This window comes from Astyanax mexicanus, chromosome 12 (genome assembly GCF_023375975.1).
Source record: "Astyanax mexicanus isolate ESR-SI-001 chromosome 12, AstMex3_surface, whole genome shotgun sequence".
NCBI lineage: Eukaryota > Metazoa > Chordata > Actinopteri > Characiformes > Acestrorhamphidae > Astyanax > Astyanax mexicanus.
In genome coordinates this window covers 11,698,449-11,722,291 of record NC_064419.1, presented here as the reverse complement: position 1 = coordinate 11,722,291, position 23,843 = coordinate 11,698,449, and the positions used below count along the sequence as shown (strand labels likewise).

The window sequence follows — 23,843 nt, the reverse complement described above, 5'->3', positions numbered from 1 at the left end:
ACTGCCTGGGACTTTTTATCCCTATATTTAATGGATATTGTCTACTCTAGAGATTTTCTATGATGAAAAAACAGACTAAAGGTATTAGCTCTGGGGCGCCGAGTGGTCCAGCGGTCTAAAGCGCTGCCACTATGAGCAGGAGGTCGCCGGTTCGAACCCCAGCTCATGCAGCTTTGCCATCAAGCTGCCGGCGTCAGAGGGAGCAAAATTGGCCCTGCTCCCTCTGGGTGGGTAGATGGCGCTCTCTCCCCACATCACTCCTACGGGGATGTCTGCAGCACAGGGCGTCTGTGAGCTGATGTACTGGAGCCGAGCCGCTGCGCTTTCCTCCAAGCGCGCTGGCTGCTCGGTAATGCTGCATCAGCAGCAGCTCGAAAAGAAGCGGTGGCTGACTTCACATGTATCGGAGGAAGCATGTGCTAGTCTTCACCCTCCTGGTGTGTTGAGGTATCACTAGTGATAGGGGGAGTCCTAATGAATGGGTTGGGTAATTGGCCGTGTAAATTGGGGAGAAAATGGGAAAAAATTAGAAATAAAATAAAAAAAAAAAAAAGGTATTAGCTCTATTAGTAATGCAAAGTACTGTAGATCTACAGAAAGTCCTGAATTTATTGTAGACTACATGACTAAGATTCTGTAAGACTCTCATATTAATATATATATTTTTTGCATTAATATAAACTCCAGAACTCAATACTTTAGAAATCTGTGATACTGACTTGAGCACTGATTTTTATTTATTTTTCTTGTGTCTGCTCCTTGCTTGGTTTAAAATCACACTGAATGTCAGAAAAGATAAATATATATATATATATATATATATATATATATATATATATATATATATATTTATACCAAGGCCTGTATGAACCACTATCACAGGACTCACAGGCTAGATGCTAGACGCTAGCTTGCTAAATTGGTAAAACACAGCTTAAACAACACTATTGTAACTGGGGTTTAAGAAAGAAAAAAAGAGAGAAAGGGGTAAATCATTATTAACACACTTAAGACCAACCCAGAGCTAAAATGAATAAAATCAACATTTTTCTTCCTTTTTCCCTTTTTTTTTACATTTCATCTTCCATGATGCTTGTTTCTGATTGGACAACAGCAGGAGGACAGGAACCTCTTCTTCCTTGGCATTGCTGCAGCATGTCACTGAATACGGTTGCCAGGTAGTCGCCGGATTATTTGGCGTTCGTGGTGGTGCTGATCATCTTTCTAACAGCTTGGGCTATAGCGTCGCGGTCGATTCCGAACAGCCTGAGAAGCTCGTTGGGTTTGCCGCTTCGTGGGACGTAACCCACAGCCAGCCGGTGCACCGTGAAACTGGGCTCACTGCTCACAGCTGCACACACAGCTTCACCAAGACCACCTGCAAAAGCAAATATCACAATAATTCATAATAAATGATTGATTCACTGTGCACTAAAACAGCCTGCATTCTAATTACAGAGCTTAAACTTTCTCTGCATCACCATACCTTCATAGTAGTGATCCTCCACAGTGATGATGCGACCCCTCGTAGCTTTGGCATTGTCAATGATGGTCTTTGAGTCCAGGGGTTTAATAGTAAATGGGTCAATTACACGGATATTGATCCTCTCTGGAGATACAGGTCATTAATCATTGATGTTGCGATGCATATCATATAAAGCCAAAACATTAATGATGTCATACAGCCAGCATAATATATACAATATATATTGTTGCTGTCCATTACAAAACATGTATCTCCAAAAGATCAACTTTACAGGAGAAAGATAAAACGTCAATGTATAAAGAGCTTATTTCAGGTCATTTTGTAGAATTTGTATTTTCCTTTCATCAAGAAATGTTTATACAGTGTAAGGGACAGTTTGTGTGTTCAAATTATGCAGTAAACAAAAAATCATCAAAAATTGATATACTTGTTTTTCATTGGACAGCAACGATGTACTGTGAAACTCCATAAGGACATTAAGTATCTATGGGAATTCAGGTTCTATGCCAGCAACTACATTAGTAAAATGAACACATTTACATTCAAATAATTAGTATTTAGCAGAAGCCCTTATCCAGAACAACTTACAAATGTGCTTTATCAATCATGTTTCAAGAATGTCAAAACCCATGTGGAAAAAGTCTTATATTTAAATATAATAATAGTGTACATACAGATACAATGTACCTGCTTAATCAGTATTTTTAGTACACTTTTTAAAAATTTACTATATTGGCTGTGCTGATTTTGTACTGGTGGTGTACCTAACCAAAATATTTTCTTACATATTAGTTTATAAAACTGCTTTTTATCATACAACTACACTTTTACTTAAAGTGTCTATAGGAGTCTACAGTTCTGCTATAAAACGTAGTTTACTTCAGTAAAATGTGCTAGAAAAACATTAATTTTGTGTCGCTCAAACAAAATAAAACTGCTAATGAATCTTGTATGTGTTTAAACTATACTTTAAAAGTTTTCTTTAGTTGTGTGCAATTACAATAACTTCCTCGGCAGCATGATGCTTCTGGAAGCTTTAGGCAAGTCATTGTGTACCACAGCCTGAAGTCTACATGAGTGTTGTCATACTTTAGTTCTAAAATCTAAAATCTTTTCAAAGGGGCACTAAACTCAGCTTAAATTTGTACAATGCTAAAACATGGGAGGGGTAGTTTAAGAGGGGCACTGGATGATGTATGGGTTTAGGGGCAGGGCAGGAGGGAGAGCTGATTGGGCTGAGGCTGAGCAGTTTAGACACAGATGGTTGGACGTCACTGGGGGGGGGCGGTATTATTGATAGACTGATTTGCATATCAGTCGCCCAAAGCACAGTTAAACCTGAGAGGGCACTCCAGAGGCGGAAATGACACACGTATGACCACAATAAAAGCTTTTTTTTAAGGGTTAGAAAAGATTTTTAAAAATTTTAAGCAGGACTGGTTTAGGATTTAGTGCCTCTAAGGGTGTACTGTAGCGTCCATTTACAAGTGCATGGAGTAATATAAAGACCTAAGTTATTCCACACCTATGAACACACAGAGGCTTTTATACCGTACCTTTCTTTAGCTGCTCTGCTGCTGAAAGTGCCTCATGCAGAGTGACCCCTGCCCCGATCACAGTCACATGGTCATCATTGCTCTTATGTACGACCTACATGTAAATACCACATGAGTACAAGCTGATGATCATCAATGCCAGGGTGTAAGTTAGTGTCATTAGTGTCATTGTGTCACCTTTGCCTGTCCTATATGGAAATCTTCACTGTTGTTGTAGATGATGGCATTTTCAGGGCGACTGGTCCTGATGAAACAAATACCCTGGAACAAAATGAAATGGTAGAAGAACATCAGAGTCTTTCATTCGTCAGGGTCACACATTATCAGGACTTTCATCAATAGAATTTCAATAGAATACACTTGATTTGATGATTATAGGGCTGCATGGTTGCTTCATCATCGTGTTCATAAGCACACAAAATATACATATATAATGCTTTATTGGTAGCAATAAACATACATTTGTTAGCAAAACCAGCTTCTGAAGTGAAAGGAGCATGTGGACTAACACAGTACAGTAATACTATAGACTTTCTTATTGTTTTTTCTCAATTTAGCCACCCATTTAGCTGCTACTCAGCTTTATACAACAGTTAGTTCCGACCTCACAATCTGATTGGTTGAGAAGTGTTCTAGCCGTGATGATATTCGTGATAACATCACGGCCTTCTCACACTAAACTTGTATCACTCCGCCGACGCGTTGCCGAGTAACGGCATATATATACACTATACAGTTTTGGATAATCGCCTCCACCGGCAGCAGCGTTAGCTTAGCACAGGCTAGAGCTCAGCTGTGGCACACTTGCCCGCAGCCCGCAGCGCTGACTCGTGGAAAAAAGGGAAGGAAAATCGTTTGGCTAATGCCGTCTGACAGCCAGAACAATAACTTAACCAGCCAGGCTAGGCTAAGCTAAGTTAATGCTGAGCTAAAGCAAGCTACGCTGACTGGGAATTTCCGAAGCGCGGATAGCTTGACTCCTGTCACCTACCCACAGTCCAGCCACACCGGCAAGCTAACCAACACCACACAGCAAAACAAACAGAAATGCTCAAAAAATGTGCAGCGTTCACCTGAAGACAACTCCACAGAGCAGGAGAGGAGAGTATTAGTGTAATTTTTAGGCTCCTAACGTTACCATCTTCACTTATTCCCAAGTTTGCTTTCAAGATAACTTTCGTGGTGTTAGTCTGCTTGAACCATACACTGTTTTGTAGTTAAGTTGTGGTGAAACTACTTTTTGGCGGAAGGCTCAGTCCATATTAAAGCATATTCAAACTGATTTTCTTAAAGTTCTTTGTTTTATTTTCTTTATTCATTTTGTAAAAATAAACTGTTGTATAAAAGCAATAGAACACTCGAGGTCATGTGTTATCACGAATAACATCACGGCTGTGATGATCTACTGTGTCCGGATCACAGTCGTGATGTTATTCGTGATATAACACTCCCTCTCGTGTTCTATTGCTTAAGTATATCCCTCATCACTAGTGATGCTAAAAGACCAAGAGGGGGAAGACTAGCACATGCCTCCTCCGACACAAGTAAAGTCAGCCACCACCTCTTTTTACACTGCAGCTGATGTAGCATTGTCTAGTAGCATCACAGTGTGCTCGGAGGAAAGCGCAGCGACTCGGTTACGATACATCAGCTCACAGAAGCAGTCTTGTGCTGATCCACATCACCCTAGCAAACCAGTGATCTCCCAATTATAGTGGCAGTGTCTTAGATTGCTGGACCACTTGGTGCCTCCATATTACCGGATTTTACATGACTTGGGTTATACAGCATGAGAGCTCTTCTGCCTCTCCACTCTTTTGGTTGCATGCCCTAATGTCCCTAAGGAACGCACACCAACCATATACTCTCTTACTCCTTATTTTATCTGGATCTGCTCTCATCTTATCTCAACTCTCCATCTATTTATTTAACTACAAATAATGCAAATTTTCTAATAGATAATAAACACATATTCCTTTATACGATATACATCAATGACACACACAGTACATACAACTATTAGCTGTTAGTTATTTGTATTTTGTTGCCTATATCACATACAATATGTAACACCCCTACTTGCTATAGACTTTCATCATTTCATGCCAACTGCAAACAGATGCCTCAGTCTACCCATCAGGACTCCTGTGGGTACTGGATACCTTTGTGTTGGCAGACAGCTCCACAGCCTTCTCAGTGGCCACCCCATCACTGGGGTAGAAAACGGTCGCTGTGGGAATGGCTCGGAACATAGCCAAGTCCTCCAGGCCCATCTGAGAGGGACCATCCTCCCCTGAAACAGAACACCCACACGTGTCACAGTGTTAACAGTGGTGAACTGAATGTGCACAATGGGAAACTGGCATGTGCTGTAGTGCTGATCCAAACACAGCATGCAATATACCTGCAACAAGGGGCTAAAAAACAGAAAAACCAGGAACCCTCACACCACTTCCCCATGATTCAATTCAATATTTACTGTCTTTTAGCACCACATCAAGGTGCATTGCAGAACAAAATTATGTTGCATTAGGTCATGGACAAAGGCACAATACACGGACACCACATAAATAAATATCCACTAGAAAAACATATACATCACATTGCACCACTGCAGTAAAGTGTTTTAGCAAGTCTTATATTTACTTGTTTATCTTGTTTACAATAAGATCAAATAAGAATTTGTATAATAGACAAACGCAATTTAAATGACAATGCATTTTTTTTCTAAAATACTAACAAATGTCTTTGTGTGATTTCCTCATTGACAAAATTATTCAAACCCTTAGTCACAAATTTCTTGCAGCGATAAACAGGTATCAGTATCCCAAAACCTTTGTGGTTCAAATTGATAAACTTTATTGTTTTTGGAAACTGAGGACACTAATAGTTGTAGCTTTTTAGGTGGAATTCTTGCCTATTCTTGCTTAATGTACAACTTCACCTGCTCTGGCATCGCTGTTGTTGTATTTTGAGCTTCATAATGCTGCTCACATTTTTTATTGAGAGACTGATCTGAACTGCAGGCAGGCTGATCTAGTACCTGCACTGCACTGCAAATCATCGTATTATATTTTTATTTATGATTGTACACTACATCCCAACTTCATTAGAATTGGGGTTGTACATACTCTACAGAAAATAGCTATTTTACACTACTGACTTTTTAAATTTGAATAGATAAAGCACAAAAAACATTTGAAACAATTAATTAATTCATGTTAAATTCAAGTTGAATATATAGGTAAAAATTACTTAATTTTACTTACATAATTTATTAAGTAAAAAAAATATACCACAACACGTCAGAAAGTTAGAGACCAGTGGACACTTGCCTATCGACACGCCGCAGTGTGAGCCGCAGAGGTTGATATTGCTCTCTGAGATGGCGGCCATACGCAGCTGGTCGCAGGCACGAGTGAAGAACGTAGCAAACGTAGAGACAAAGACGACGTTTCTGTCCCGAGCGGCGCAACCCACCGCAACACTCACCTGGAAAAGAGAGAAAGACATGTTGTTTCTGTTTTCAGGTACTGATCACTTGATAACTACATTTGTAAACAATGCAAAAAGTGACATTTTTCAGAATAAGACAGAATGAGAATGAGACGGAAAATATATTTTTCTGGCAGAGTTTAGGCTTTTGTCCTTTGTTGAAGCTCTAATAAAAAAACAGTATATATTATGCTGGCTTTTTGACATCATTGGAGTTCTGGCTGGTATATGGTTAATATATAAAATATAAATCTGTTCTACTCTCCAAAATTAAGAGTGGACCAAAATCCACAAACATCCAGCCAACTGAGAATTAAAGAATTCCTAATAAAGCAACTTTACATTAACAGAGGGCTTACATTAAAACGTGGAGCTACAATGACAGGATTTCAATTAAAGCACATTAAGAGATACCATTTAAAACATCTGAAATCTATAAGTCCAGCTTAGTTTATTTTAGGAATCTTCCACTTTTTATTTGGCTTGGGAAATGTGTGAACTATACCTCATTAACTAACAGCAGCAATTCTGAGCTTGCAGGCCCTGCAGCAAATAGGTAGCAAATCTGGCAGCTTTCTGTCGTACAATTATGATTTTTTTAGATCAGTTTCTTGTTCTGCAACTCCACAGAACTTACTGTGATCTTCCTGAATATAATAGACAACACTGCACAACACATTAACTTTATTACAATTAATCCTGATTCATATTGAGCTTAACTCATTCTGTTGAGATGACTGTCTGCACTGTTATTTGAAAGTGAACAGATTGGATTTGGGTATCTGGACATCACAAACATATCTGCACGTAGTTGCTGTGGTAACCTGATTAGCTTTACTAACTAACCTTTTGCACTTTTCTCTGTCACTCTGCATTTGATAACATTTGTTGCTTTGTGATCAATGCAAATGACTCATTGAAATACAATTTGTGGTTTCTTGCTCACCAGACTATTAAAAAATACATCTGAAAACATGCTAAAATAATAATGAAAGAACCAAGATTTGTTTGTTTATACTTGAAACTAAGACTTGACAGAATTTAAACTGAAAGCTTTTATAGAGCTTTTGTACCATGTTCTGCTCTGCGATGTAGCACTCCACAAAGCGATCAGGGCATTCATTCTTGAAGATTTCGGAGAAGGTGGAGTTCTTGGTGTCTCCGTCCAGAGCGATGACGCGCTCATTGTAGCGCCCGAGTTTTGCCAGAGCCGTTCCATACGCCTTCCTTGTAGCAACCTGAGAAACACATTAAACTACACAATTAAACTACAATTAAAATACAAAAAGATCAACAAACTCTAGAGGTGTAAAATGGTTTGTAACATTTTATTAAATTATCAAAATGCATGACAAGCCCTAAGATCTTTTATTAATATCTATTACAGAGACAGTTTGTCAGATAGTAGGAGTGTGCTATATCATATTATACACAATAATATCATTCTCATAATTTCTGAAGCAATAAAAAAAATCCATATTGTCATAATACGAACACTGTATCTGTACTGTTACCTATGAAGAGGTGCAAAAATGTACTGATTACTCCTAAAGCCCAGATTTTATGCATACTAATATCTAATTTCATAAATAATGATCTATATATAGCTATAGATTGGGTGTCAGATACACATAAGCAAAGCAATTTAAGATGATTTTGCAGTTAATGCCAAGGATGTCTAGACTGGCTGACAACATTTACGCTAAGAGGAAATTAGAGGAGTAAAAGGAAAGGCCACAAACAGATTTTTTGCTAACTTATAAAGCTAATCAATTTTATTGGTGCCAGAAGAAAAAATCCCACAGCTCTGCAAAGGACAAGAGGTTTCATATTCTTTTTTTTTTTGGCATCTCAAGCTCCCAACACAGAATGTAACAGCACTCTTTTTTTCTGTTGTTGTCTGATGTGATGTCCAATTCCTGAAACATCCAGTGGCTAGTTAGTCTGTCAGTTAGTCAGTCTATTAAAAGAGCCTGGATCGGGTTCAGGTAGCTTCCCGCTTACAGCTATTTAAATAACACCAGATAATAAACAATTTAGGTGTGGGAGGTATTTTTGATTAAAAAAAAAAAACTTTTAAAATGCATCTCCAACAGATTCATCTTCTATTTCTACTGATATGACACACTCACCCCTCCTGGGAACTCTCCTCAATTTCATTTACAGTTCATGTTTTTAAAGAGTGGAAGTTGGTGTGGTTGGATTTGTTGAATGTTCAGCACACCTAAACCTCTGATCCTAGAATCAGCCCTGTTCTGTACTACTCTTTTAGAGGTAACCCCACCACCCACAGTACAGTAGCAGGGGTGGCAGGTGAACATTCCTCATTTTCTTACCTTGTCACCTGGTTTGTAGCTGGGTGCGCTGGGCATGTATATACTTTTCAGGCTGACCAATGGCGTGTCCTCAGTGGGAGTGGGCGGGTACAGACGCTTGCTGCTGCTCAGAATGCGACTCTGTATGTCCTTTATCACACCCTCAGCCATATCCTTTGGCAGGGGCTTACCATGCCAGCCCATCTTATCCTCCGCAGCTGAAAACACACACCCACACACACAGAATCAACAGGGTTTTAAGTGTTTAAGGTGTTTATATGGAAATTGAGACTTCCAATCACATATTTTCTGTCTGTGCATTAACATCTGTGATCTAAAATAGTGTTTCTTAGTCCTGATCCTGTACCCCATGCTCCAAGCACACCTGATCAACTAATCATAATCAATTAAAAATGTTAAAATGTTAAATACGTAACTTTTATTTTATCCATAATTAGTCACAAACTATTGTTGTGATTAATATAATTATTTTTAAGGGATTGGCACCAATAATAGAAATCTAAGTGTTTCTAACCATTATCAAAAGCTAATGTGTGTGAATAATGGTGGTTAAAAATATTTTTTTACTGACTGACACCACAAATATGGTGCATTTTTATATATTTCTATACTTTCAATCCATTATATTAATTTTGCCTACAGCTCTGTTAATAAAAATAAAGAGGCGTGGCAGAATGCTGAGGAGTTTTCTCAGTAAAACGCAGGTGTTGGTTGTAATAACAGGTCACTGGGTCGTGTGAGCGTAACCAGGCCTAAAACAACAGCTAAACAATAGCAGCGGAGATGAATGCACAGCCTACACATTCTGCGGGATTAACCAGCGCCCTCCTGCTAATGCGCTAAAGCACTGGAATTTTCCTGACAACCGGCCCTCATCCATCAAATCTGCACACGCTTTTACACGCAAGGTGTATTAATTCACTGTACAGAGCATATGGGAATTATAATAACAAAGCTATGGCCTGTGTATCCTGCATGTAGGATTTTGTATGCAATGTGCATTGCAGTAGGACAATGGTAAAATGATTGTCTGTGTGTGTGTGTGTGTGTGTGTGTGTGTGTGTGTGTGTGTGTGTGCACATGTGCATGTTTTACCTGGGATTCCCTTGCCCTTTATAGTCTGGGCGATGATGGCTGTGGGTTGGTGGCGCGGCTGACACAGAACCTTACACAGCTCCTCAACACTGTGACCATCCACTATAATGGACTGCCATCTGCGCAGACACACACACACACACACACACACACACAGTAATTATAATAATTTAATGCATATAATGGTTTTTTTTAATTAGTTAAAGGAGAAATCTGGTGTAAAATGGACTTGGGTTGTAGTGAAACATGATAACGAGTTGTCAAATGGCCCACCTCCATTCTCCCCCAGCATTCTGAAATACAGAGCTTTTAGCCAATTCTCCCAACTAGCTTACAATGCTAATGATAGGGGCATAGTGTTACCCAAGTTCTCCTTGAATGAATATTTAAATTTTAATTTTGTGTCCTATGGAAGATTTGTAAATTGTAAATTTAAGAAAAGGCCCATTCATTTCCACACGACTGTGTACACTTACCCGAAGGCCTCACAGCGTTTCTGGTACTTCTCTACATGGTGCTGCAGTGGTGTGGGGTCACTCTGGCCCAGCCGGTTAATATCCAAAATAGCCACCAAGTTGTCAAGCTGATAGTATGAAGCAAAGGCCATTGCCTCCCACACTGAACCCTCAGCCATCTCGCCATCACCCAGCAAACAGAAGACACGGTAACTACAGAACACAGAGAAAAAAAAACGAGATACAAAAAATCCAGTTCCAAGCGTGTGTTATTTACAGAATTATGTATTAAACTAAATAAAATAAAACATTCAATAATAATAAAAATATGTGCAATTAATACAATTAAATATGCATGACTGCATGCACAATAGCAGTGTGCTGCTCAATAACATCTCCAACATTTTTTTTATATTGTGAACGATATTATACCCTGATATATTGTGCCATATCACCCACCCCTAATTATCACATCAGGGTACTATGTTTTTGCTGTTTTTAGTAAAAGAAAAATTCACACTGTTCTCATTTCTTATTATATATCTACTAGAGACAAATTATATATATATTATTTATTTGACTTTAATCCTGGATATAGATATTTGGTGTGCATTATTAGTATCAGAACATTCTGGATCTTTGACTTATGTTACAGTAAAATAAAATTCTTGTATTTTTTTATATCTTAGTTAGGGGTGTGCCATATCATATCATATTGTATGCAATAATAAAATGTAATTTTAATTGTGTTGCAGTAGTGTATTCTTGAAATAGTTTTTTTTTATTCAGAAAATAATATATTATGATATTATTTTTGGGGCCGTATCGCCCACCCCTAATGCACAAATATGCATTTATGCAGATATTTTGTACATATAGGGTTTAAGTATTAAGCCTAGCAATAGACTATTTTTTCCTGTTTCCTGTTTTTCCTGTTTTCCTTTTAATATAAAGTGAGGGGGAGAGAAAGAGAGATATTTAAGGTATATAGCCTAACAGCCTGTACAGTACAACCCCCTGTAAAAATATAATGACAACACAGTTGAACTGAGCCTAATTGTGAGTGACACAATACACACACACACACATACGCACACACAGTCAGCAAATTCATCCTTCTAGCTCTCTCACACACACTCACACCACTACAAACACACACCCCTACAGGAATGAACGCAGAGACCTCTCTCTCCACACACACCCATCCACCCATCTCCTGAGGAGCTAATAAGATCTGACAGCTTTCCACTCAGATAGTCAGGCTTGTATTAAAACGCTCACATCAGCCAAGACACAGAACATTATCACACGCATTCCACCTTTACACTGCAAAGAACAGCATTCCACACACACATACACACACACACACACACGTAAAATATCACAACATTTGAATACAGATTATTGTAGATAATCAGATTATTAGTATTAATATTAACAAAAATACAGACACAAAGTGATGAGTATTTGCCCCATCTCAATATTAAAGTGTCGATTTTTTGTTTACTACAGAACTGGAACCCACAAACTGTCCCATACACTGTGCCAAAAGTCCTTGATGAACGGACCAACAGAAATACTTTAAAATTACCTGAAATAAACTATTTTTACATTGATTCCATTGAAGTTTAGAAGGTTTTTTCTCTCTCCTGTAAACTGGCTGTGGAGATACTTGTTTTTCACTGGACAGCAACAATATATAAAAAAAATCTTTATTCATTAACTATAGTTTTGGCATACAGGTCTGCACCACTCTTTAAATCACCGGTCAGTGCTGTTTACTGAAACAATATACATCACACTAAATCTTCACACAATAAAATATTCACACTAGAATTTACAAAAAACTAAAAGTTTTAATCTACTGAATCGGCACTTAACATTTGGCACCGCACGTAGTAAAACATGTTTTAATGCTTTAAGCCTGAAACACTGAAAGAGAATTAATGATTACCGGACTGCAGATCACACCCAAAATCTGCACATGGTTCACTGATTATGGTATGACAGCTGATTATGGACATGTCAACATCCATTTGTTTATGAGAAATGATCAAATAACTCAAGTTGATAAAATAATATTAAGCAACAACTGTATGGATCAATTAACTTAGCACTTAGATAATTAGTTTAGAATTAATTATTATGGTAATAGCTGTGTTTTTACTTTTTATAATAATAATAATAATAATAATAATAATAATAATAATAATAATAATTATTATTATTATTATTATTATTATTCATACAATTTAAGATTTATTTAACCCACCTCTTTTGCCTGTAATGACAGGGAAAAGAAGAGAAAAGCTGCGTGTGACTGTGTAAGTGTGTGTAAGTGTGTTTGTGAGAGACAGAGAGTGAAAGAGTGCAGAGGCGGCCAGGATTTCTCAGATCGCTGCTTATTAGAGCAGAAGAATGAACTGAACCCAGAATGCAAAAAAAGAGAGAGAGAGACAGACAGAGAGAGAGCACATCATATTTTTGCACTAAAGCTGAATATGTGTTGCTGCAGAGTCTTTTCCATTGACCCTAAACTATATATAAACTAGGCATTTCCATACTGTGCTGAATTACTATTTTGTGATTGAATACAATACGACTGCTTTAGATATACATCCCACTTCTCATTTGTATCTTCACCCTTTGTTTTGCTTTCCATTGGAACTTGAATGTTGAAGTGGTTGAAGTTCTTCCTCTAAAAAAAGTGACAACCCCTGAAGGCCCTTATACATCATCAAAATAAATAAATATGTTTCCTATTTTTCACACTATAATTATTATTATTGGATTATAAGGCGCACTATCAATAAACATTTTCTTTCAAAGTCAAATGAGCGCTGGATGTTAATCTGCACAGTTTTCCCTCTTAAAAACTGTTTATTTGGTTGAGTAAATTCCATTTCCACTTCCATTTATTTACAGTGAGCTTAGATTTCCAGATTTCTATTAAGGCTGGGTGCAGCAGCATTAGCATTAGCAGTTAACTGCTAGATCTAGCCATGGTTAGCAGCTAATACCGCCCGACTGCGCAACACTGAGGAACCTCAGTAAGTGTTCCGGTAAGCCAGGGTGATATTAGCTAGTGGTTTGTCCCACATAGCTGGTTTTAACATGGTTAACATGCTGGCTACAGTCTGATATACTCACTTCTGAATGAGGAAAGAGCTAGCAGTTAGAGCAGCTAATGCTAATACTGCTCCAGCCTCAGCGCTGGGGAACTAAACTGAAACTCCTGTATAACGATATACTTCAGCGGAGCAGCTTTACTGATTCTTACAACCTAACTGGCACCGGATTATAAGGCGCACTGATGATTTTTGGGAAAATCAAAGGACTTTAAGTGTGCCTTATAGTGCAAAAAATTGTATTTATTTACTATAGTACTATTTGTATTATTAGACTTACTTATTATTGTCCACCCTTAATTCCTCAGAGATATGGAGATAAAGTTAGCTATTTCTCAGAATTTCCACCTTAAATTATGCAGCAGCCTCAAGTGACTGTATAACTAAATGTAACTGTAGCACTATTTAAGGTGGAATTGAAAACAAAGCTAACTATCTACAGACATGTACTACTCGCTGTTTTTAATGCTTGTTATAAAGAAATAGGCCATAATACATTAAAGCTATGCTACTTATATTAGATTTTCTATTCTTCAGGTAACTACAGCAGCCATCTTGCCATGATGTTTATTAATATGGATGACCATATAGCCATTGTAATAGCTCTAGTACTTCCCCCTACCCCTCTATCCCAAAAAGAATCAGGACTTCCTATACCTGGGAATGAACCAGAAAAACAAAGGGTTAGGGGGTAATAAGGGTTAGGGGCATGGAGTGAAATAGGAGTGGACCCAAGTTTGTAACGTGTAGCAAATGCTGTCTTCCTAAAATCCTTAATCAGACCAAACGGAAACATCTAACTTACTAACTACCTGTAACTACCATGCTTCTGTGTGTGTGTGTGTGTTTACCTGGCCTTGTCAAAGTATTTTCCAGTATAAGCCATTCCACAGGCAGCACCAAGCCCTTGCCCAAGAGAACCTGTGGCCACATCCACAAACTGCTGTTTCTGTAACACAAACCCACACACACACACACACACATACACATACACTTTACATTTCATATCTGTTTACATACACAAAAGATAAACCTTCCGAATATGTCTAACATGCTATGCAGCTTTTTAGAAAATTATAAAACTGTGAAACAGAAGAAGTGAGCCCCAATTCAGACGGGTCAGACAAGTCAAACAAGCACTGACTGTTAATCTACACAGATTTCTCTTCTAAAAACTGTTTATTAGGGTGAGAAAAGCCCTTCCGTTTATTTACAGTAAGCATAGATTTCCAGATTTCCACTGAGGCTGGAGCATCAGTGCCACTAGCATAACCGCTAGTGGCTAATGCCACCCGTCAGCGCTACACTGAGAAATCCTGAGTGTTCGGTAAACTAGGGCCCACAGAGCTTTTACCAGTTTTAACATGGTACACACGCAGGCTGCAGGCTGTGAACGGCCAAATAGTGCATAACGCTGTATTTCAGTGGCTTTACTGCTCCTTAATATCTAACTGGTAGAATTCATACACAAGGCGCACTGAATTATAAAGCACACTATAAAAAAAAACTGGAATGTATGTAAGTACAGTACCAGTTAAAGGTGTGGACACACCTTCTCATTCAATGTTTTTCTTTATTTCTTTATTTAATTTATTTTCTATAATGTAGATTAATATTAAAGACATTAAAATAATTAAGGGACACATATGAAAGGTGACTCTCTCTCTCATGAAGACACTGAGATTAAAATACCAAAAGTGTGCAGATCTGTCCTCAAAGATAAATGTGGTACTGTGGTAAACATTTTCTGCTTTTTTAACACTTTGTTTTGTTTACAGAATAATTCTGCAGGTGTTCCTGTATAGCTTTAATATAGTCTTTAATATTAAATTTACAAAGTAAAAATCAAAGCAAAAGCAAAAGTAAAAAGAAAGAAACGCACTGTATGAGAAGAGGTGTGTCAGAACTCTTGACTGGTACCATACAGTGTGTGTGTGTGTGTGTGTGTGCGCATATGTGCTTACTGGAACAGGATGGCCTTCTAAGATGGAATCAATCTTGCGGAGGTTTAGCAGCTCGCTCTCTTTCAGGTAACCTACTTCTGCCCACACAGCATAGAGGATTGGAGCAGCATGACCCTGAAACACACACACACACACAAACACACACATGCAGAAAACACATAGTTATCACTAAAAACAGAATAGAGTCCCATCCTTGTGTTTAAGATATACGACTGTATACCGATTATAGTTTTAACTGTATACAATTACCAGTTAATTTATGTTTAGAACACAGTTTTAATGTAAGTAACGTTAAGTTCAGCAAATATTAAACCATTAATTGTGCGTTAAAATGGGCAGATAAATTTTCTGTGTAGAAGATATGAAATTATTTAAGTTATTAAATAAAAAAAAATGTACGCACACTAAAAATCTTCTAATTTTCACCCAAATTGACAGTACGCCTTATAATATACTGGAGCAGTATTAGCTTTAGCCGCTAACTGCACTAAGCACTAGCTCTTTCGTTGTTCAGAGGTGAGTATTATCGGGCTGTAGCCTGCTGCTTACCCCGGCTAGCACTGCTGGAGCAGTATAAGCATTACCTTTTAACCGCGATTAGCACTAGCTCTTTTGTCATTTAGAGGTGAGCATATCAGACTGTAGTCTGCGTGTTTACCGTGTTAAAACAAGCTACATGGGATGAAGCGCTAGCTAATATCACCCTGGCTTAACGAAACACTCAGGGTTCCTCAGTTTAGCGCTGTTGGATTAGCCGCTAATGCTAATGCTGCTGCACTGAGCCTTAGAGGAACTCTTATCTGTAAATAAAGTTTCCTGTAAATAAACGGAAGCACTTTATTTACCCAAATAAACAGTTTTCAGGAGAAAAATCTGTGTAGATTGGTTGTCTTTAAAATAATATTTTTTCTGCTCTGTACTGTACCTCATTAAAAAACACTCCTTATAAGTGCACTTACAAGTGAATGAGCAGACCTAAATAGACTGAATAGGTGGAAATATTTAAATATGATAAGATAAGATAAGATAAGGTAAGGTAAGATGAATATGTCAAGAGAGTAATCAAGAGGATGTTCCTCATGTCTAGGCTAGTGTTAACTATCATGTTCATGGTGTAAAGAAACTCGATCAGGTTATTTGAGAATGCGTAAACACAGAACACAATCACACTGTTAGACACCTGAACAGCATTAGCCTCACTGGACAGCCTCAGTTGATCAGTACTGGATGTTTGGAGTTTTTTTATATGTGCTAGACTAACCATTTTTAGCTGTTTAATTTTTATTTTATAGTTAATCAAGTATGATATACAACACCAACATAAGCACAAATATTTTAGAATGAATAATAATTGTAAAAAAAAATATATCTGTAAAAATTGAATATTAAATAGGCATATGTTCCAAAATACACTGTAACTGACCCGTTACACTGTAACTGACCCGTTTGTGTAATAAAAAGCATGCACTTTAACCACCTTTTACAACAAAAGTGACTAATAGGCAAGTCACACATGCAGTCTTATCCAGACTTTTGTTTATTTTACACATTTATTTGAATTCACATGGCATCCTTCTAAAATAAAATAAATGGAGTGTAATTTTTTTATGTAAATGAACAGATTTGTACTTGTCTATTCTTCCCAAAGGCAGTTTTAAACTACTATGTCGTGTTTTTAGAAAGAGTATTTTAGAAACTTGCTTAAAATGAGATTTTTTTTATTTAAAGTAATTGTTATTTAGAATCAGTCCAATGTGCAGTTCAATGTAAAAAGTGACAGTAAATATTGTTGAAACATATTGACTGTATTTGTACTTGTAATCTGGAGCAGCTGGAGATTTAAATTTCAAAAGTATTGAAATTGCTGCCACATGGGAGATAAAGAGAAGGTTCTAACAGACAATCCGAAATAATTGTATAGTATTACTGTGAGGATTTGACTGCATTCAGCAAAAGGCCATTAGTAATGTCAGGATGTTGGATGATTACTACCCCTCTTAATTCCCAACTTAATCATCCCAGAAGTACTGAACAGAGTATTATCATTACAGAAAACACAGTTCCACTGCTCCTTATCTAAGTGCTGGAGGGCTTTTATACCTCTCTATCCCACTCCTGGATTTAGGCATGGTGCTCATAATTTGTGTATCTGTTCTGTTCTGTTGGCAATACTTTCTACAGGGACTAGACACACGCTCTGCATTGGGTGCCATTAAAAGCAACTGACTACATTCAATTAGAAAGGGTGTCCGGACACTTTTGGACAGGCATGTGCTGTATGGTCACGGGTCTTACCTTGGAGATAATGAAGCGGTCGTTATTGGGATTGCGTGGGTCGTCTGGTCTGTACTTCATGGTGTGGAAAAACAGCACAGACATGATCTCTGCTGCACTACAGCATGATGTTGGGTGACTGCAGGAAAAAGAAACAAGAATCACACCCATGCACACACACTGTGGCAGATGACATTCAAAAGCTTACACACTCATATGAAAAGAAACAATGCACAGAGAAACCCAACATACACACACAGCATAAATATATGATTGTGTAAATACAGGCGTAATTAAAATATATTCAGAATGTAACACAATGTATATTCCTATTTCACAGCATTTGGCTAAAACCTTAGATTTCGATAGTGTCAACATTGCAGAAATAAAGTCGTAAATAAAAGGCAATGTATAAAAGAAGAGCAATAGGTCAAAGTCAAAGTCAAAGTGGTTTTTATTGTCATTTCAGCTATATACAGAGTACACAGTGAAACGAAACAACGTTCCTCCAGGGACCATGGTGCACATAAACACAGTGTAGACAGAACAATAGTGCAACAGTACAAAAGTGCAGACAGACAATACAACACAATACAGACAAAGAATAATAAATAACAAGACAGTGTGCAAATTATGCAGTGTGCAAAAAGTGTGCAAAAAAGACCAGTGAGGTAGTAATTACCTCTATTACACAGTGTGCAATAGAGTCCAGTGAGGTAGTAGGGTTTTTAGTGCTTTCCATTTTCTGGGGTAAGTAGGGTAAGAGTGTGTGTGCATGTACAGAAAAAACATCAGTTCAGTCTCTGCAGTTGAGGAGTCTGATGGCTTGGGGGTAGAAGCTGTTGCAGAATCTGGTCGTGCTGGACCGGATGCTGCGGTACCTTCTTCCCGAAGGCAGGAGGGAGAACAGTTCGTGTGAGGGATGATTGGGGTCATTCACAATGCTGGTTGCTTTGCGGATGCTGCGGGTGGTGTAAATGTCCGTGATGGAGGGGAGAGAGACGCCGATGATCCTCTCAGCTGTCCTCACAATACGCTGGAGGGTCTTGCGGTCAGAGACGGTGCAGGTCCCAAACCAGGCAGTGATGCAGCTGCTCAGGATGCTCTCAATGGTCCCTCTATAGAAGAGTGTGAGGATGGGTGGAGGGAGACCGGCCTTTCTCAGCTTCCGGAGGAAGTAGAGACGCTGCTGGGCTTTCTTGGCTGTAGAGCTGGTGTTCAGGGTCCAGGTGAGGTTATCTGCTAAGTGGACACCAAGGAACTTGGTGCTCTTAACAATCTCCACAGAGGACCCGTCGATGTTGAGTGGAGAGTGGGTGTGTTGTGCTCTCCTGAAGTCAACAACCATTTCCTTTGTCTTGTCCACATTCAGGTGAAGGCTGTTGACTGTACACCAGTCTGTCAGCCGCTGCACCTCCTCTCTGTATGCTGACTCGTCGCCTTTGGTGATGAGACCCAGCACGGTTGTATCATCGGCGAACTTGATAAAGCTGTTAGAACTGTGTTTTGCAGCACAGTCATGAGTCAGCAGGGTGAACAGCAGAGAACTCAGGACACTGCCCTGGGGGGCCCCAGTGTTCAGTGTGATGGTGCTGGAGGTGCTGCCCCCGAACCGGACTGACTGGGGTCTCCCTGTCAGAAAGTCCAGGATCCAGTTGCAGAGGGGGGTGTTGAGGCCGAGCGAGCTTAGCTTCCTGATGAGGTTCTGTGGGATGATGGTGTTGAATGCTGAACTGAAGTCTATAAACAGCATTCTGACGTAAGTGTCCTTCTTCTCCAGGTGGGTGAGGGAGAGATGAAGGGTGGTGGTGATGGCATCGTCCGTGGAGCGATTGGGACGATACGCAAACTGCAGGGGGTCCAGTGAAGAGGGCAGTTGTGTCTTGATGTTCCTCATGACTAGCCTCTCGAAGCACTTCATGATGATGGGTGTAAGTGCAACGGGACGGTAGTCATTGAGGCAGGACACTGTGGACTTCTTTGGCACGGGATCGATGGTGGTGGACTTGAGGCACGTTGGGACAGTGGCGCTGCACAGGGAGATGTTGAAGATGTCTGTGAGAACATCTGTCAGCTGGTCTGCGCACTCCCTGAGCACACTGCCGGGGATGTTGTCTGGTCCTGCAGCTTTTCGTGGGTTGACTCTGCGCAGAGTGTTCTTCACATCCACTGCAGTCAGGCACAACACCTGCTCGTCCGGCTTGGGCATGGTCTTTCTCACCATCGTGTTGTTTTGTGCCTCAAACCGTGCATAAAAGTTGTTCAGGGCATCAGGGAGGGAGGCATCACGTTCACAGTACGGTGGCATTGTCCTGTAGTTGGTGATTGCCTGGATGCCCTGCCATATACGCCGCGCGTCACCAGTAGGTAGAACGATATAACAATAGATAGATAAAACAACTGAATGATAGATAAAACGATAGATATATGGAACGACCGAATGATAGGAAATGATAGAATGATAGAACAATAGATAGATAGTAAGAAAGAAAGAAAGAATTATTTTAAACAGTAGGAGTTAAAGCACTTGTGGTGGGGGGGGGGGGCGTGGGGTGGGAGAGTCAGACTACTCTTAGGATTGGCTACTGGTTTTTACTCATACTCTATCAGCCAATCGCAGCGCTGGGGGCGGGGCGGACTGCCCTTAGCGCTTGACTGTATCAGTGATGCTGAAATGAACGGGTCTGAGTGGAGGAAGCGCTAAAACGGCACTAAATCCACAAACACAAGCGGTTAAACAATTATTTCAATAAAAAAAAACTAAAAATTAATAACTATAAACAAATGACTTCGTAACATGTGTTAAAACGCTATGGTGTACATTTATTTTGACAGGCTAAAAGAATCATATCAGAAATTTATATATATATTTTTTTTGGATAAAGAAAGTAAAACTGAACATTACATTTTATTAATATATATATGATAAAACAGTGCTGTTTAAACGCTGCGTGAACCTGCTGTCTGGCCGGTTGCGCCGCTGTTCCCTCGATCTGTGCTAGTCGTCAATATGTGCTACCTACAGACACTGCGCATGCGCGGACCAACACGTTTTTAACGTTTTTATGTGTTTTTCCACGATTATTCTGTTTTTCTCTGGCGCATTATGCAATCTGAGCTCGTTGTTATTGACTGGTTGCGTGTTACAAAGTAAATAAGTCGCGATGTAAATATAAATAAAAAAATACAAAATACATGTCAATTGCTTAGCTTAAATTACCTCTTCTTATCCTGATATAATACAATGATTTGAAATATTTACAATCACTAAAGTACTTCATCTAGGATCATATTCTGAAATTATACGTTTAGACTATCAAAATATATTCGCTACTGTTTTATTAAGATGAGGCAGCTTTAGTTACATAAACATTAACAATATAGTAGAAGCATGTTTTCACAAGTTGGCACAAATCGGCAGAACAGGCAGAAACTTCAGGTTAAAAACTGAAAACGTCCACTGTTCATTATCTTCATTAAAAATAAATTTAACACCAGAAATAAATTAAATTACTATAAAACTGTGTTAAAACGTACCGCTATGATGTATGTTTATGGGTAGGGAAGATATTTCGATAGGCTAAAAGTACCATATCAGAAATATTACATTTTCCAGAAAAAGTCTAGGCAGGATATTTTGATAATTTTATTTTTGCACTTTGTTTCTTGACCATTAGAGTAGATACTCATTAATAATAATTATTATTATTAGAACACTGCAAAAAAACATGAGAAGATCAGCGGAGGGAGCGGGACCGCGGAGCTCGGCTCTTACCCGCTGCCCGCAGAGCTGGTGGCCCGGATGGAGCTGATCCGGAGCCGGTTAGCGATGTTGCGCAGTGCCTGCAGAGTCTGCTGGTCGGGTTTATGGTAGTCCTCCATCAGGTCAACACTGACTCTCAGCACCCAGAAAAACACCCCTGTCTGCGGTACGGAGGAGATCCCTCACTCCAGGATACACAGAGATAGAATGATAAAAGAGAGAGAGAGAGGGAACGATGCAGGAGAGGGAGGGGTGTGTGTTTAATGTGGATGAGACTGCTAGCCAAAACTGGACAGACTGCAGAGCGAGTGTGTTTATAAGAGAGAGAGAGAGAGAGAGAGAGAGAGAAAGGGAGAGAGAAAAAATAGGGAGAGGGAGAGACTCAAAGTAAATATTACACTTTAAAATTATTTCTCTGTAAATTAACAGTAATATGCTTTTAACAGTATTTTAGCATACATTAATTAGTATACATTTTGGGAACACATTTAATCTGAATTTGTGAACACATTGTAATATCACCCATTAAGTAATGACATTTTTAAAGGTGATACACTGAGCATTGGGTAAAAGAGCCCAAAGTACCAGCCTGTAGAAATAAATGGTAGAAAAGGAAGGCTTCCTGAAAAAATACCCGAGGCATCTGGTTTGTGTGTGTATTTTTTTTTTGCTATTGTTGCTTTTTATTAGGGCTGCAACAAACGATTATTTTAATAATTAATCAATCTGTCAATGATTTTTTCCACTAATCGAAAGGGAAAAAATCTAAATTCTATTTTTGGTTGTTGTTGATACTGAAGTGCAGCTATTCATCTTTAGACTGTGTTACGTAATGCTAATACAGGGGAGTGATAATATAATATAAGGGGAGTGATAATACAATAATGTTTAGACTGCACACAAATCTGAATATTGCAGGTTCGGCAGGTTAGTACATGTAATATGACTACTATCTTATTTTGTACTAACAGGAAATGGTTGAGTGTTGCTATGCTAAGACGTCACTGCAAATTCTTCTGACAGTGTAACTGCTGCACCTGCATCATTATTCTTCATTTTTATCAATTTTTTTCTTAAAATCTGAGTAGATCCAGCCTTTTTTGTTCTGCATTTTTTTTGTAGAATAATGGTGTCCACCGTAACCACACTCCAAAACCAAGCAACTTTGAGGCTTACAGTGCATCCGGAAAGTATTCACAGCGCTTCGCTTTTTTCCACATTTTGTTACGTTACAGCCTTATTCCAAATTGTATTAAATTAATCTCTTTCCTCAAAATTCTACACAAAATACCCCATTATGACCATGTCAAAAAAGTTTTCTTGAAAGTTTAGAAAATTTATTAAAATTAAAAAACAAGGAAACAATATTTACATAACTATTCACAGCCTTTGCTTAATACTTTGTAGATTCACCCTTGGCAGTAACTACAGCCTCACGTCTTTTTGAATATGATGCCACAAGCTTGGCACACCTCTCTTTAGGCAGTTTTGCCCATTCTTCTTTGCAGTACCTCTGAAGCTCCATCAGGTTGGATGGGAGAAGTCTGTGCACAGCCATTTTCAGAGCTCTCCAGAGATGTTTAATCAGATTCAAGTCTGGGCTCTGGCAGGGCCACTGCAGGACATTCACAGAGTGGTCCTGAAGCCACTCCTTTGAGATCTTGGCTGTGTTCTTCGGATTGTTGTCCTGCTGAAAAATGAACCGTCACCCCAGTCTGAGGTCAAGAGCGCTCTGGAGCAGGTTTTCATCCAGGATGTCTCTGTACATTGCTGCATTCATCTTTCCCTCTATCCTGACTAGTCTGCCAGTTCCTGCTGGTGAAAAACATCCCCACAGCATGATGCTGCCACCACCATGCTTGACTGTAGAGGGATGGTATTGGCCTTGTGATGAGCATTGCCTGGTTTCCTCCAAACATGACGCCTGGCATTCACACCAAAGAGTTCAATCTTTGACTCATCAGACCAGAGAATTTTGTTTCTCATGGTCTGAGAGTCCTTCAGGTGCCTTTTGGCAAATTCCAGACGGGCTGCCTTGTGCCTTTTACTAAGCAGTGGCTTTCGTCTGGCCACTCATACAGGCCTGATGGTACAGGCCTGATGGTGGATTGCTGCAGAGAAGGTTGTCCTTCTGAAAGCTTCTCTTTCCACAGAGGAATGCTGGAGCTCTGACAGAGTGACCATTGGGTTCTTGGTCACCTCCCTGACAAGACCCTTCTCCCCCGATCACTCAATTTAGACGGCAAACCAGCTCTAGGAAGAGTCCTGGTGGTTCCAAACTTCTTCCATTT

The 23,843-nt window shown here is 39.1% G+C and overlaps 1 protein-coding gene across 1 annotated transcript; it reads right to left on the bottom strand.

Annotated features, from left to right (window-relative positions):
* Positions 1–1,183: 1,183 nt before the first annotated feature.
* On the bottom strand, positions 1,184–21,841 carry LOC103045188 (transketolase). Its single transcript, XM_022670804.2, has 14 exons — positions 21,565–21,841; positions 17,811–17,928; positions 15,516–15,629; positions 14,403–14,500; positions 10,445–10,636; positions 9,969–10,087; positions 8,874–9,070; positions 7,611–7,775; positions 6,378–6,534; positions 5,205–5,335; positions 3,220–3,303; positions 3,043–3,136; positions 1,487–1,609; positions 1,184–1,378 (listed from the first exon to the last, which is right to left on the bottom strand). The coding sequence occupies exons 1-14, from the start codon at positions 21,669–21,671 to the stop codon at positions 1,191–1,193; spliced, it is 1,887 nt and encodes a 628-aa protein (XP_022526525.2). The 5' UTR covers positions 21,672–21,841; the 3' UTR covers positions 1,184–1,190.
* Between the last annotated feature and the right edge of the window lie 2,002 nt (positions 21,842–23,843).